This window comes from Mycosarcoma maydis, chromosome 2 (genome assembly GCF_000328475.2).
Source record: "Mycosarcoma maydis chromosome 2, whole genome shotgun sequence".
NCBI lineage: Eukaryota > Fungi > Basidiomycota > Ustilaginomycetes > Ustilaginales > Mycosarcoma > Mycosarcoma maydis.
The window spans coordinates 226,872-242,948 of NC_026479.1; the positions used below are offsets into that span (position 1 = coordinate 226,872).

Sequence of the window (16,077 nt, forward strand, 5' to 3'; positions counted from 1 at the left end):
ACTCCCCCGCATTATCCACAAATCCACTTCACGCCAGCTGACGCGAGCGGAAGATCAGTGCCACTAACTATACTTTGACGCACGCCAAGCCCAAGCGCTGCTAGGTCACTTCATTCCGCTCGAGGGTTGGATCTTCTTTCTTTCTCTTCCTCCCGTCGTCGTCGCGACCGGCGTGCGGGCGGTCAGTCGTATCAGTCTCGTACAGACCGCTGTCTGCTGTAATTTCCAGCTTGTCGCCATCCCACCCTGGAGGATTACTCAGCATCAAAGTCCAGGTCCACCTCAACAAGGGCAACGGTACTCGGTAGTCCAAACAACGCATGCATGCGTCCCATCGGCGGATGTTCCTACGACCAAGTAGCTGAAACCAATTCACTCGATCTCAGATTTAGAGCATCTCGTGCCGACACCTTGCCCTTCCGCTTCTCCATCGATACACGAAATTCTTGTTGGGTTGACGGACCCATAACAACACCGTTGCAGTGCATCGTCCCATCATGGCGATGGACATCGCAGACGAGATGCTCGTCGATACTTCGTCGTTGTCGTCGTCATCGTCATCAACCTCGTCATCATCATCATCATCATCACCACCCCCAGCATCAGCAAAGGTACCCCTGGATCGTATCGAGACAGCCGACACGGGTTCTACACCAGAAATGCCTCCACTACTTGGCGCCGCCAATGACGTAGATATACCGTCGATACTAGTCCCTGACGAGGCGGCTTTAGCTGCAGCTGCGGCTGCTATGGCCGCAGCCGCAGCCGCTCAGAGTCAGGCAGACCAGCAACATACGGCCGACCACAATGTGGTTGTTTCCGATGCTCTCGACTCGTATCTCCTCGCTGCTGCCGCCGCTTCAGTGCATGCGCAACAACAGCATTCCACCGATGCTGCACAAAAGAACTCGTCGGAGGATAGCTTGACATTCGCTGCTACGCCCGGTCCGGATCGCTTATACACCAACGGCACTTCGATCGGCAGCTCTGACACAGACGAAGTTCGAGCTGCCATCCTCGACCAATGCCGTAAATACACCGACGAGCCTGCACCATTTCCACTCACCATTGGCAAGCGTACACCAGGCGGATGCGCTCAAGTTCTCGCAGACGGTAGCTCTCAAAGTGTTGAGCAGCTTCCCTTGACTGAAGCGCAGGTGGAGCTCGGGAAAACCCGCTGTTACTGGGCGCTGCTTTCGGCAGATTACTCGCAAGGCAACGGCCCGACAGGAGAGAAGCTTCAGTTCGTATATCTCGACCCAGTTCTGCAACAACACATGGCCGAACAAGCTATACGAATGGTTGGCTCCGACTTTTACGACTATGTTCACCCGGAAGAGCGCGAGCGTGTGTCCGCCGACATGCAAAAGATCGTCGACAGCCGCACCTTGTTCGGCAGCGTCACACGATGTCGTTATTCACGTATTCCTCATATTCGCGAGCTGCTCGGCGCCATCAATCCTCCGCGGGACCCAGAGGCAGACCGGTATGTTGAGGATGACAGCTTTGTGGCAATCGACATTGTCATTAATTGGATCGGTGATGGTATGCTGCTCTGCTTCTTCCACGCGATTATCGACAAGTCAGCGGAGGACAACGACGAGCAGCACAAGTCGGATTGGACCAACTGGTGTGGCACTCCAGGAAATAGCTTCTCATTGCGCCAGTGCGACACAATCTGGAAGCAGGTCAAGGCTTCGCCGAGGGAAACACTGCCCGACTTTGGACCCGATCACGTCTTTCAGGTCATCGAGGCTGGCGGGGATAGCCGAGTGCTGCTAAGCTGGCCGCCTCCTCGCTTCTTTTCGCGGCAAGTCAAGGCTGACCTGCTTGCGCAATCAGACGTGACAGCGTTCCAAGACGGTTCCTACTTTGCCGATGACTTTGCTCGTCTCGCACAGGGCGTTTCCATCGCACCTGGATCCTCTTCGCTCTCGGACGCTAACACGAGCTGCACCCGGCGCTTCCGAGCCAAGCACACTTTGACTACCGAAGGCAAGGTACGCAACATTGAAAGCGTCCTCATCCCCTACGGCAGTGTGATTCTGGCTTGCTTCCACACCACCTTCCAACAACAGCTGCCGCCGCCGGAGGATCCTAAGCTTGTCTCTCAGGCGCAGGCCGAGCTGCAGGCCCCAGTAGAAGGACGCAAGGCAGAGTATGACGGATCGCAAGATTCTCCTAACAAACGACAGCGTATGGAGAGCGAGACTCTGTCGGGACTGCCGATGTCTGATGGCACGCAAGTCGACAAGAAAGCGACCGTTCCCACGCCTGCTCCGACTTCGTCCAGACTCGCCTTGTCTGCGGCCTCATTGGTGTCTTCGACCCCGAAAGGTCAGACTTACGCTTCTACGCCACCCAACGGTCACGCAACACATTCCAACGGACATTCCGCCAAGACAGCAAATGGACACCCTTCCAGACCGACAGCATCCAAGCATCATAGGTCGACAATCAAGGCTGAAGGAAGTGGTATCAGTGCACTCGCAAACCCGAGCCTGATGTATACCAACGCACCGGCCAAATCTGCTGTGACGCCGACGAGCACCGCCCGACTGGTCGCAGAGCGTAAGAGTAGCACCACATCTGCCCAGAAAGGCACCAATGGGCTTTCGAATGGTACGTCTTCTCCCTCGCCTGCAGCCGCAGTTAGTGGTGACTATTCCCCCGGCGCTAACAAGGCATGCACGGGCTGTGGCAAGGTCAACAGTCCAGAATGGCGTCGTGGACCATCAGGACACAAGACTCTATGTAACGCTTGCGGCCTCCGATACGCTCGCTCGCTCACTCGTCGAAAGAAGAAGAAGGGCAAGGATGGAGAAGTTGAATTCATCGAACCCACTGGCGATCCGACTGTTGTGCCCAAAAGTCGTGGCGGTGGAGGCGGAAGTCTTCCAGGCGTCCATCGAAAGAACAGCAAGAAACGCAAGGAGGAGGAGGCTGCCAAAGCTGCGGCTGCGGCTGCAGCCGCAGCTGCCGTCGGCGCGACGACGGGTGCAACGATAGCTTTGCTCAATGGAAGTCCCGCCGCAGCTGTGACAGGGTCAACATCAAGCACGAGCCCGTCCGCCACTTCGGCTACGCAAAGCCCCACCGCCACCGCCGCACCAATTGCGATTTCTCCGTCACCGACCAAGGTGGACGAGGCTAAGCCCGCCGCTTCTGCAGAAACCCCATCGACTGTCAAGGATGAAACAGCACAGAGTGGTGCGATCGTGACAGAGGACAACTCGTTGACTGCCACCAGTTCACTTGATAGTAAAGAGCTTGCATCCATGCCTGCTTTTCAGTCGGAGACAACGGATCCAGTACACTCGATAGCGGTTTCAAATGCGCTGGATGCTATTGCTCAAGCTTCACCATCTGCCCCGCTGATGGATGCCGACGCTCTCTCGGTTCCCGTCTCCAACGCCATCAGCCGCGCGCTTGCTGCCACCATTGAAAGCACTGATGTCGGCAGCATAGCTACTAACGATAGTCTGCACATCTTTCAATCGGTCTCCTCTGACACGGCCGACGACGTCACTGTCCCTTCTTCGGACTCTTGCGGAACACCGCATCTCGAGTCAGCGATCAGGTCAGAAGCTCTGCAGACAATCAAGTCAGTTGTCTCGGAAGCGCTGTACAAACAGCTTGTCCAAACGTCTTTCCCCGAGCCTCCACGGGCGGATACGGACATGGTTGATGTCGGAACCAACCCGACTGCTGCGGAACGTGACGTTGATTTGACCGACGCTCTCACCGCCGATGCGATCAGAGCAGCTGCCCAAGCTGCCGTTGCACATGGTGTGACAGAAGTCTGAATCGCGCCCCTTTCGCCGGCTGCTAGAGTCCCGAAAAATTTGTGCCCTCTTTTGTAAAGTATGCCCCTTTCTCGCCTGTGTACACTACACGGTCGCCCGCTTTGCCCTACCTCCCAAAGTAGGACCTGCCCATTCGTATTCCCCCTTGAGCTCCGCCCCTTCCTGAGCGTAGGCACCATGTACCTTTATCCTTCTCCTTTCCCTACTGTAGTTGTGCGGACGAACCTATATACACTCGTGACTGTTTCTGACTTTTGCGCCGCGAGACCACTTTGACGCGTCAGAGCGCCTGGCATGTTCCCAGTTGACGCAAAACACACTCGTGACTTGAGCGACGAACACCGTCAGGCCACAGACATGAAGCTCACACAGATACGTAGCCAAAATCCATTTGTTGAAACAGTGGTGAGTGTCGGGTGAAAGAAAAATTCTGGTACGAGAAATACAATCACGAATGCATAAAGAAACTCGAATCGGGGCGGCTCTAGATGTAGTAGGCGGAAGCGTTGGTAGCTCGTCTCTTGGTGGGAGTATCTGCTGAATTTGCCACTTCATTCTCCAGGTTGAACCTATTCTTACTGCTCTCGACTCTTGGGCTGGATTTGAGCAGTTTGAGATCCATCTCGATCGTCTTTCGTGGTTTGCGCTTGGATGGTGAAACAGAATCGCCGCTGCCTGGAAGAGGTAAGGGGTGGGGGGAGCTGTAAGACCAGGAGTCGGCGGTAGAGCTGTTGGAGAAAGGTTTGGTTGGTGAACCGATGGTCGAAGGGGGGCGGTTGAACGTGTGTGCTCCGTAGTACGGTGTTGGAACGCTGTTGTTGGTGGAAGACAGTGCGAGGTGGGTAGTCCTAGGCAGTGTATGTTGTGCATCTTGCTGCCAACCAGCCTGTTTGTGACGACGTGGTGAGCCTTGTCCGAAGACTTCGTCTGCTTCAGCGTCGGAAGAAGGAGGTGACTGACCCGCTGCCGAACTGGTGCCGTTGGAAACCATCAACTTGTGGATCAGCTCGGCCTGTGTCTTCATTCGCGTCTTCCATGAAGCCACCGAATTCTCTAGATCCGCCATGATTGCGCGCTGCGAATTGATCACTGCGTTTAACCTGTCGATCTCATCCCTCTCGGCTTTGCCTGCGGGCTGGGTGGCAGTGGAGGGCGAGGCGGCCAGTATCGATGTGTGGCTGCCAAGGCTCGAGCCCGAGAATGTCGGTGTGTGACCGAGCATCACGCTGCGCGATCCAGATGCAGGAGAAGGAGAAGGTGGGGTGGGAGAAGAAGCATCCGCTCCGGATTGGTATCGTCGGTACTCCTTTACCGATCCTGCGCGGTTCAGTCCGCTCGTTAGAGTGCAAGTAGGAGTCGTTGCACCAGGACGAAGCTTCGATCCACCAGCAAGAGCTTTGGTGGGCGAAACTGGCGAACCTGTCATTGAGCCTCCTTGAATCGGTAAAGGAACGGGCAATGGGCGACTGACTTTCTTCAATGCTTCAGCACTCCTTGCCTTTTCTGCTAAGATCTCTTTTTCCAATTCAGAGATCTTTGCATTGGCACGCGAGAGCTCAGTCTCCAGAGAGGCCAACTTCTCTGTCACCCGTTCTCGACCTGAAGCGACAGCCCGCAGTTTGGCCAATTCAACCTGCAATGTTTGACGCTCTTCTTCGGATGCGCCCAGTTCGTCGCGCAGCGTGGAGAGTTCGCCGAGAGAGATCGGCGATGGTGCGCAAGGCGTTTGGGCCGAAGCCAATTGGCGACGTGCTTGCTCGAGTTCAGTGCCAAGACGCTCGAGTTGTGCTTCTCGTTCTTGCAGCTCAAGCTGGCGCTGTTTGAGTTGTTCGCTGGCGTCGTCCTTGACTTGGCTGCCGCGTACGATGTTTCGAAATTCGGTTTTGACGTCGTCCTCGTCCTCATCATCGTCGCGGGAGGCTTTGTTTGTTGCATCTTGCTTCTCCTTCAGCTCGGTCACTGAAGCAATAGCTTGGTCCAGCTCGAGCTGCAAGGCTGTCTTTGCTTGCTTGAGTTCATTCAGCTCGCCCTGCGCTTGCGCCCTAGCAGCTTTTTCCTCCTCCACCGCTCTCCTCACCTCCCTCAGCTCCTCGTCCAATGCACGCTTTACCTGCTCCAGCTCCTCCTCTTTGCTTTCGAGTAACTTCTTTAATTTCTCAATCTGTGCCTGGAGCGCTTGATCTTGTTCACCAGCCCTGGCTTTGGCTACCAATTTCAACAGCCGATTCGCCTCCTGTTCCTCGAGTAGCTTTTTCCGATTCTCCCTCGCCTTGGCCTGCTCCTTCAACGCGATGCTGCGTGCTTCGTCCCGCTCTGCTTTGAGCTTGTCGTAAGCCGCCTCTGCTTCGTCGAGCTCTTCTTCGTTGAGTCGAATGGCTTCTTGCAATTCGGCTTGGCGCGCGTCTCGTGCCGTCAGCTCGGCGGTGTGCGCGGTGATTAGGGCAGTGCGCGATTCGATCTGTTGGCGTAATTGTCGGCGTAGAGCTGCAAGCTCCGCTTCCAGTTCGAATGGCTTGGCTCCACTCAGAGTCGTTTCAAGTGGGGCGGTGAGGGAGATGGGACTGTTGCAGCCAGAACCAAGGTCACTCATTCGAGGACCTCGACGAGCCAATGCAGAGGCGTATGCACCGCGGTTTCGAATTGGCGTGCTTGGACCTGCTGCAGCGTTGCTGTCAGCAGTATCCGAAGCCACACTCTGACTGGTCAAGATGAGCCGCGTAAGATGTTCGATCTGCGCTTTGAGATGGCTCCTCTTTTTCTGCATGTCTTCGACCTCCCTCTGCGCTGCTTCTTTCTGCTGATTGAGCTGGTCCAGCTTCTGCTGTGATTCTTTCGACGCTTCTGCCGACACAATGGTCATCACTTCGTTTGGATTAGGAGACGGTCCATTAGCCTCTAACTTGGCTCTCAAGGCGTCCAACTCCTTGCGGTACTTTTGCAGCAACGCTTTATCGTCCATGGCGGTTCCCTTTTTCGCGGTGGTGACGACCAACTTGCACCTCTTACCGAACTTTAATGTTGAGAGCGTCTCGTTGGCATGTTCGGTGTCGGGACTGAGTGTGCAGATGACGGCGATTCTCGCATTGCCCGAGAGCGAAGTCTGCAAGATACGCGTCAGTTTTGAGTCTCGATATGGGATGTGTGCATCTCCGTTTTCGACTGGCTCTGTGAGTTTGCCGATCACTGTGCCGAGCGTGAGGAGCGACTTGTTGATAAAGGCGCCTTCTTTACGACGTTCTGCTTGGCTGGCTGCACGTTCCGAGCCGGCGAGGTCGATAAGGTTGAGTTGACTGATTCGGACTTCTTTGCTGGCGCTTGGTGCGCGCGAACGCGATTCGATGGTGAGTTGGAAAACGCAGTGTGAGCGCGAGGAGCGCTCGTTCCAGTCAGTCGCACCCACATGACGTTCATCCTGACCTCGTTGTATGAGGCAAAGCACCGTGTTGGCATCGGTGACGATTTCCTCTCGAAGACCGGTGATGATGACGCGGCTCGATTTTTGATCTTCGATGATTCGGAGCGTACAAGATTGCGATTGTCCAGCAGCGTGACTGGAACCCCCTTTGATGGGCGAGGCAGGCCGATCGGTGGTTTGCAGTGAGGAGCCCGTCGATCCCGTCAGTGGTGGTAGAGGTGCGAGTAGATCCTTGAGAGTCTCATTGTAGATCTCGAGGTAGCTAACCCGCAACAGAAATTCACGATCCGGCTCGTCTTTGATCATCTGAAAAATTTGCTCTACTGCGCGCGGAATCACACCAGGCTCCGCATCGCTTCCGGACATGGTGTGCGTTTTACCGCTGCCCGTCTGACCGTAGGCAAAGACGGTTCCGTTGTACCCCTCCACAGCAGCGCGAACGACGGGCGCAATGTGCGAGTGATACATGTCATCGGTGGTCTGTGCACCGGTGATGAGCTTGTCGAACTGAAAGTGGTAGGTGGAGGAGGTGGGATCTTCATGGTCGAGATCATGGGAAGAAGGCGCAGCCGCTATCGATGCGCCTGCACCGGCGCGCTCAGAGGAGGTGGTACGCTTTGCAATCGCTGGATGATGCTCTGTTGGAAAGATGCGGTTCTTTTCCGAGTCGCAATTCCAGACGGATGCTTCAGAGTCGGACGAGGATGCACGCGAAGGGCGCATACGCACGCAGACAACCACATTCTGCTTGGACTCTGTCGTCGACGAAGAGGATGTATCAACATCATTCACGGTAGATGCGTTAGAGGTAGCAGCCGGCGTCGCAGCGTCGTCTTCAGCCACCGTTGGCAGGCTAGTCTCCACGTCCGTAGTGGCTGAGACTGCGGATTGCTTGGTTGCTGTATCGGCTGCGACCAACTTTGTAAAAGGGGAGGATTTGGCGGCTGAGCCCACCTTGGCCTTCTTGGCCATTGTAACTGATTTGGAGGGTCGATGCTCTGTGTTGGATGGCGAGATGGTGGAGCGGCGGCTTGCCGTGTTGAAGGAGGGACAGGCTTTGATGGTGGTAGTGGCTCTCGAGGTGCGTGGACAAGTAGGAAGTGTGGATCTGTTAGGAGAGGTGGAGGGTCGTGCGGGAGTGGCTGCCGCTTTCTTGGGCTCTGACGTATCAGGGGTCAAAGCGTTTGCCGTCAAAATGGGCTCGGAGGGGAGCGTAGCGAAACAAGTGGCAGGAGAAGGAACACTGGAAACTGACGAGGAAGAAGAGACAGAAGAGTGGGCCTGCAAAAGCGAGAGGATGCTGTTGCTGCTCGGACTGGAAGCGAGAGAGCTGCCAGAGGATATCTCGGACGAGGCTGAGATGGTTGAGGGCAGGCCAGAAAGGGATGACTTGCGAGGCGTGGGAAAGGGAGGTGCGGGAGATGAAGTCGAAGATCGGAAAAGGAACATGATGCAGAGATTAGCTCGTCTGATGCGTGTTTCCTGCAAGGTCGGCTCAGCAGCAGACCGGCTGATGTTGAGACAGGTAGGGCGTAGATTCTGGTACGCGAGCCTTGCAACTATACAAGCCTTGACGCGGTTACAACAACCGCGACAGCTAAGCTTGCTGGACAGCGAAGAGCTAGGGAGATGTGTGGAGCTTATGCAGCAAAGTGCAAGGGTGCAAGGTGATATGATCTGGAGCGGTATGATTTGGTCTGAGGACGGTAATAGTGGGCGGTGGAGAGAAAGAGCAAGTGGGCTTAGATATGATGGTAGATGGATGTGTCAACCCCGAAAGCGAGTGTCAGATGCAGCAAGTCATTTCGTTTGGCAAACGGTCAGCTAGTAAGGCATCAAGTCTGAGTGTCTGCAAGTGCACAGCACTGGCAGCGGTGAGAAGCAGAGCAAGAGGTGCACAGCAGGGCATCAAGCTGTGCAAAGCAGTTGAGCAGTGAGTGTTGATGTTGAGTCAAACTCCAACTCTTCTGCACTTTTCGACTGGCGACTTTGCAGCTCTGACGCGCGTGAGGTGTGAAAGCTTCACGTGGCTCCTTAACGCTTCTTTCTCGCCGTACGCCGTGCGCCACGCCGCACGCCCCCATAGCAATGTTAGCCAAAGCGATGCAACATTCACTATCGTCCTGCACGCTGCTTCACCTTCGTGTGCTTGTTTCCCTGTCACCCTTGATCTTCACATTTGTAGCCATAGGACTGTGCGATACAGCAGGTGCTTCAAGCTTGTAGATGAGCTGCTAATATCGATCCAAACAACTTGACCGAGTCCTGTTGCTGACCACCAAGGTCACTCGTGATTCACGATTCACGATTCACGATTCACGATTCACGATTCACGATTCACGATTCACGATTTGTGCAGAAACGGTTGTTGCGATGCACGTGATGCCGAATCGCGCAGACACGTCGCTGTTTGTTTGTTCGTCAGAGTAGAAATTGAAGATTCACGATTGTGTGGGACTCGTGACTCACGACTGTAATTCATGATTCTGATTATCACTCACAAATCCCGAAACGTGAACGGAAGAGCCGCGTCAGAACAGAGAGTGACGGGTACAACACAACGTACCTCCACAGAGTCGGTCACGAGTCCAGCTCCACGCTCGTGCGTGAACACGGACCCTGCGAGTCTTGAGTTGGTCAATGCCCCATGCACACAGAGCTTGTTCTGCGCCAAAACTCGCCGACCAAACCCTGCTGTTTGATCCCTGCGTTGCTACAACACTTGGCCTTCCTATTCTGGCGGTTGACACACACACACACACTCGTGACTAGTGCAAGCAACTCCAAAAAAAACAAGCGAGAGCTTCTTATTCTTCTCCATCCCATCCCCCCTTGTTGAACTGTGCCTTGTCCTCCCGTTCTACTCGATCTACCTCTTTGCCAACCTCTGGCAGCATCACCGGCCGCTCAGGCGCTTCAATTCGCCATCATGGCTGCCGCAGCACCCATCAATTCGAATCGCATTCGACCAGGTCAGTATTCTCGACATAATTCTACAGTCGAGATTGGCAAGGAGAACGAGCCGCTCTCTCCTCGAGGCCTCCAACAGCATGACGATGCAAATCTGAAGGCCAAAGCACAGCCTGTCACTATGGATCCCAAATATCGTCTTCGAGGCACTTCTCCCGAAGATACAGACAGAGCAACTCGCTCCAAGCTCGGCTCCTCCTTCAGTCCCAAAAAGGGTCTACGAAGTCGCAGTCGAAGCCGCAGCAGATTGTTCGGCAAAGACAAGACCGACTTACTCAACAATCCATCTGCCTCTGTCCCTCCTCAGCCGTATGCGGCGACGCGCACGCCCGAGCAGATCGATGCCGACTTTCTCGACCTTCTCGACGAGCTTCAGGTGCAGCCAGAGATGCGCCGAAGGCTTCTCAGCCTCAGCTCTACTGTGAAAGCTTCCATGCTCCAGGGTCAAGCGTCTCTCAGTCTGGCAACCTTCGGAATGAATGATAGTTCATGCTCCCTGTCTTGTTCACCCACAAAGTCGACTCGTATGCCGATTCCTGATCTTCTCAAAGGACGTTCTTCTAGTCGGCCAGCTTCGACGGTCTACCCATCTTCCCCTCTGCTTGACCAGCCGCCCACTTTGAGCCACTCCGGTGACTCTGCCGAGCTGATGGCGCCCCCCAACACAGCGCAGCTGTTTGGAGCCGGGCCCCCTCGACAAGTCTCTTCTGGCTCGGTGGATTCTGGCTCCTCAGAATCTGGCAACGCGAGACAGATTTCCAATCCATCACGCAGTGTCATTCGCGACGCTTTAAAAAAATCAAGCCCCAACCTCGGTCAAGGTGGTTCTTTCATCTCGCTCGCTGCTTCCGCCGTCGGCGGTACTAGCAGTGCAGCTTCGGGCGCTCGTCCGCGTTCCATGTCGTTTGGTAAAGAGTTTGCCGCTTCGTTTGGCAAAGAAACGCCAGAGAGCTTTGCTACCATGCTCAAGTGTACCGATGCCAGTAGGATTGACATTGCTCGAGTCAAGCGGATGCGTGCCGTGCTGGCTGCCGAGTCACCCGCTTGGATTTCGACTTTTATCGGTCTCGAGTGCGGCGGATACGATGCGATGCTGGCACGCCTTGATGAATTGCTGGCCATGGAGTGGCGAGAGGAGCAGCACGATGACATGCTCCTCCACGAACTCTTGCGTTGCTTTGTCGCTTTGAGCACCACCGAAGTGGGTCGAGATGCGCTCGCCTCGCAAGCTCCACGACCGTTTCGTCAGCTCGTCGACCTGCTCTTCTCCGAGAAGAAACCCGGCGATCTCGGCACGCGCAAACTCATGGTCGAGATGCTGGCCATCTTGCTCGACCTTCAACTGCCCGCTTCGCAATCACACTCGCAGTCATCGCTCAACTACCTCGTCGAGCTCCTCCAGAATCCCTCGGATCCAGCCAAGGAGTCTGTGGTCGACTTCATCAAGCAGACCCACGCGCCACGTCCATTCAAGACGTACGTGGTCGAGGTGTCCTGTGTCTGCCGCGATTACTTTTGGATCTTCTGCCACTCTCAGAACTTCTACTGGAGGTTTGAGGAGTTGCACGACAAGATCGATACAATCAAAGGACCTAAAGTTCCAGGCGGAATGACGGGCGGTGTCGAGTTTGAAGCTATGGCCTATTTGACAGCGCACTTACGCTTGATCAATGCGATCGCCAGCGTTCTGGTGCAGATCAAGTTGCATCAGCTGCCGAAGCCTGCGATGAGCGCGCTCGAGTTTCACAGCAGCTTGTTCGCCTCGGGAATTGAGAGGGTGTTGGCGACGCTCAGGAGATCGTCTCAACACTACTACCCCACGACGCATTTAGAACTGGCCAGGTATTTGAGCCTGGCACAGCAAGCGCGCTTTGATTTGCCGTATCATCTGACGGATTGGTTGCAAAGTCCAAAGTTGAAAGCTGCACCTTTGCTGCCGCTGTTGGAGCTGCCGCATTTGAGCGCGCCTTCTCACTTGCCGCCGGCGGTCCCTACAGCAGGCGCTGCGGCCGGATATGGGTTGGCCGGAGCGTTGGTTACCCCTATCACGCCGATTCGTGCTTCGTCGACGAATGCGGAGGTTGCGAGTGCTGTGCGCGCACCAACAACGGCGGAGGCGACGTCTACGGTCGCCCGATCCAAAGCAATTCGCTCTGCTTCTCATTCGCCAACCAAACACCAACCAACGTCCACTTCGCCTCACAAAGCCGACCACGTTGATACCAAGGATGACTACTGGGACTTCTCCACCGCCCCAACTCCCGATCCAGTTGCGAACGAACGGCAAGTGCAAATGGTCGGCTTCGACCGTCGTCTCGATTCACAATTCAGCTTGTTCGAACACCAGGTGGGAATGCCGAGCTCATCAACGTCCCGACGCATCCTGGGGCTCAACGAGGCCGTCAGCCAGAACCTCGCCATCCACGGACAGCAAGCAACCGCAGAAGAGGCCGAGCAATCAGCTCCACCAGTTGCACCACCGCGGATCGGCATGCACTCGGTCGTCGGCTCAGCAGTCAAAAAATGGGAGAGCATGAGCATTTCCACTTCGCCCACCAAATCCGCTGCTCACAGATTCTGAATCTCCCCCATCTGTACCCCTCGTCTTTCCAACCGCTGCCCTCACCCACAACTTCTAGCCGTAAATCCCCGTCACACTTGACAAAAACCTCTGTTTCGTTGCACATTTTCAACGTGGTTCGATTTCGAATGTAACTAGAATCCAAGAACGTGGCGGACGCACATGGCGAAATGTGAGCCAAGCCGACGCGCTGAGTGAAGAAAGAATGGTGGTGATGCTATATCTGCGTTGGACGCTAGCAGCTCAAAGCTTTGTTTGGTCGTCGTTGAGCGCCTTGGTAGCAAGTCCTGGACTGGGGATTTCCTCGGGCGGCGGGGGAGGAGCACTGACCTCGCCCTTTCTCTTCAACCTACCCTTCTTGTCCAAGTACTGATCCGCCTCGTCTGCATGACTGAACGGCCTTGCGCCCAACAAGTTCCTCATATCCTCCCTTGTGATGACCTCCTTCTCGAGCAGCAGCTGCGCGACCTTCTCAACATCTGCCTTGTGGTCCTGCAGCAGCTGTGTCGTACGCTTGTGCGCCTCAGCGACCATCTTGCGTACCTCGAAATCCAGCATTTCACCCGTGCGTTCCGAATACGGCTTGTGCATCGACTCCTGCTCGGTGCGGTACGAGACCGGGCCGAGCTCCTTGTTCATTCCGTACGATGCGCAAATCTCGAACGCCATGCGCGTAATTTTGGAAAGATCGTCCTGAGCACCGGTGGTGATGGTGGTGAAGAAGATTTCTTCAGAAACCCGCCCACCCAACGTCATGCACATGCGGTCGAGCAGCTGTTCGGTCGAAAAGAGGTAGCGCTCCTTGGGCAAGTACTGAGCATAGCCGAGCGCACCGACGCCACGTGGGATGATTGAGACCTTGAGCAAGGGATCGGCGTGCTCGAGGAACCAGCCGCAGACGGCGTGACCTGCCTCGTGGTAAGCGACAGTCTTCTTCTCCTCGGGCGAAAGCACACGCGACTTCTTTTCGAGACCAGCAATCACTCGCTCGATGGCCATCTCAAAATGATGCTCCTCGATCGAGTCGGCGCCGCCGCGTGCTGCGATCAGCGCAGCTTCGTTGCAGACGTTGGCAACATCAGCACCGCTAAATCCGGGAGTGAGCGTGCTGAGCTTTTCAGCCAGAAGATCGCGGTCCGTGGAAGAGTGGAGGGTAAGGGGCTTAAGGTGGACCAGGAAGATATCCTTTCGACCAGAAATATCAGGTCGGTCAATAGCAATGTGACGATCGAATCGACCGGGACGCATAAGCGCAGCATCGAGCACGTCCGGTCGGTTAGTACCGGCAAGCACAACGACATGCTCCTCGGTACCGAAACCGTCCATTTGAACGAGCAACTCGTTGAGCGTCGACTCTCGTTCGTCGTTGCCACCAAAGTTGCCACCTTTGCCGCGGCTCTTGCCGATGGCATCGATCTCGTCGATGAAGATGATACAGGGCGCGTGCTTCTTGGCGTTAGCAAACATGTCTCGCACTCGGCTGGGACCGACACCAACAAACATCTCGACAAACTCGGAACCCGAGACGGACAGGAAAGGCACACCAGCCTCACCAGCAGTCGCCTTGGCCAGCAGCGTCTTACCGGTACCGGGAGGACCCGAGAGAATAGCACCACGCGGGATCTTGGCGCCTAGCTTCTCGTACTTTTCGGGCTTCTTGAGGAAGTTGACAAACTCCATGATCTCTTCTTTGGCCTCATCCATGCCGGCGACATTCTTGAACTTGGTCTTGACGTCTGTCTCTTGGTTGAACATCTTGGCCCTCGACTTGCCGATACCAAAGATTCCGCCCGGTCCACCACCGCCGCCGCCGCCCATGGCGCCACCGGCAGCTCGTCGCGACATCCAGAACAGAAGACCGGCAATCAGCAACGTAGGGGCAAAGTGGAGCAGTGTCGATGCGGTCGAAATCTCTTCGTGGTAGGCCACGGGGATTCTCTCGTTGGCGGGAATCTCGAGCTCGCGCTGAGCCTCGTCGAGACGTCGTTCAAAGGCTTCGACGCTGCCGACGCTAAACCAGTAGGCGGCGTGACCACTTCCGCTAGCAGGAGTGCTAGAGCCTCCGTTGGGAGATGGATAGAGGGACCCGGTAGCATTCGAGTGGAGGTAGACCTTGACCTTGGATCGGTTGACAACCACAAGGCGATCTACGAGGCCCTTGTCGAGGAAGGCGGTACGGAACTCCTGCCACGTGATCTCACGACTGGGTTGGTCAGGCGATGTAAGTCGGTAGAAGAGGTAGGTGGAAACAATGGTTGCGAGGATGGTGTTGGCGTTGATGCGGATCTCGGTGAATTGGCCGTTGGGTCCGCCTCCGCCACCACTAGAGCTGTTGGCACCAGACGATTTTTCGGACTTGCTCTTGTTCCTCTCGGCAACGTCGTCTTCTTCTGTCTCCGACTCTTTGTTGCTCTTGCTCGAAGTAGGCTTCTTGTCGCCACTCTCAAAGAATTGCTTGAGGTTCTGGGGAAGACCGGCGCTGGCTTTGCCCTGACGAGCCTCCTTAAGGCCACGCTCTACAGATTCTTCAAACTCTTTCTGTTTCTGATCATCTTCGTCGTGCTCCTTTGCAGAACGGTTCTTCTTGTTACCATCTTCAGCCGGAGTGGCATAGTGGCGGAGCTGGAGCTTTGGCGTTAGAAACGAGAGTTTCGGAGATGAAAGCACAGAAGCAGAAGCTGGTTGAGGCCTTGATGCTGAGAAGCTCGTCAAGGAACGGTAGGCAGCTGATGGCGAAGGTATCGAAGCTGCAAGCGGTTGCGTAAGGCGAGAGGCTGCGAAGCCGAAACGCCCTGTCGCTGACCGCGATCTAAACGAGCGCAGCATGGCCCTACGTATGTAAAAGAGGGCTCTGTTGCAATGGGGTGACGGAATTGGGCGATGTGCGCGATGTAATTTGAACGGAAGAGAGAGTAAGGATCCAGTGTACTGTGTATGAACCGGTTGATGCAGATAGGTGCCAACACTGTATGTGGGTGAATGGGAGGCAAGTATACAAAGATGCTGGTGGATCAGATCCGGACCTTTGCTCGCCTGCTACTCGTGACTGACCAACTGAGCTTCGCCTGACTTGGGTGGAGAACGGCGACTCAAAGTGGATTCGTATGGCGCGTCAATTATGTGATTTTCAGGTCAGCAAAAGTCAGAGTCAGATCACCCTTTCGTGCAAATCTCACTTGGATTCACATCGGGAGTCTGATCGCTTTCCGATTCGCCCGATGGCTTGACCTGTACTTATCTTTGAAGTTGTCCATGATCAACAGCTATCTAGCTACTACAAGGCTTCGCGGTGAAAGGTCTGGTAA

At 55.4% G+C, this 16,077-nt stretch overlaps 4 protein-coding genes across 4 annotated transcripts; 2 read left to right on the forward strand and 2 right to left on the reverse strand.

Annotated features, from left to right (window-relative positions):
• Nucleotides 1-497: 497 nt before the first annotated feature.
• Nucleotides 498-3,806, forward strand: UMAG_00895 (uncharacterized protein; the record flags this gene model as incomplete). The annotated part of the gene is made up of 1 exon (XM_011388608.1): nt 498-3,806. One exon carries the CDS (start codon nt 498-500, stop codon nt 3,804-3,806), a length of 3,309 nt encoding a protein of 1,102 aa, XP_011386910.1.
• Nucleotides 3,807-4,290: 484 nt separating this feature from the next.
• Nucleotides 4,291-8,670, reverse strand: UMAG_00896 (Kinesin-7a motor protein; the record flags this gene model as incomplete). The annotated part of the gene is made up of 1 exon (XM_011388609.1): nt 4,291-8,670. One exon carries the CDS (start codon nt 8,668-8,670, stop codon nt 4,291-4,293), a length of 4,380 nt encoding a protein of 1,459 aa, XP_011386911.1.
• Nucleotides 8,671-10,150: 1,480 nt separating this feature from the next.
• On the forward strand, nt 10,151-12,772 carry UMAG_00897 (uncharacterized protein; the record flags this gene model as incomplete). Its single annotated transcript, XM_011388610.1, has 1 exon — nt 10,151-12,772. The coding sequence occupies one exon, from the start codon at nt 10,151-10,153 to the stop codon at nt 12,770-12,772; it is 2,622 nt and encodes an 873-aa protein (XP_011386912.1).
• Nucleotides 12,773-13,015: 243 nt separating this feature from the next.
• On the reverse strand, nt 13,016-15,598 carry UMAG_00898 (putative AAA family ATPase; the record flags this gene model as incomplete). Its single annotated transcript, XM_011388611.1, has 1 exon — nt 13,016-15,598. The coding sequence occupies one exon, from the start codon at nt 15,596-15,598 to the stop codon at nt 13,016-13,018; it is 2,583 nt and encodes an 860-aa protein (XP_011386913.1).
• Nucleotides 15,599-16,077: the final 479 nt, after the last annotated feature.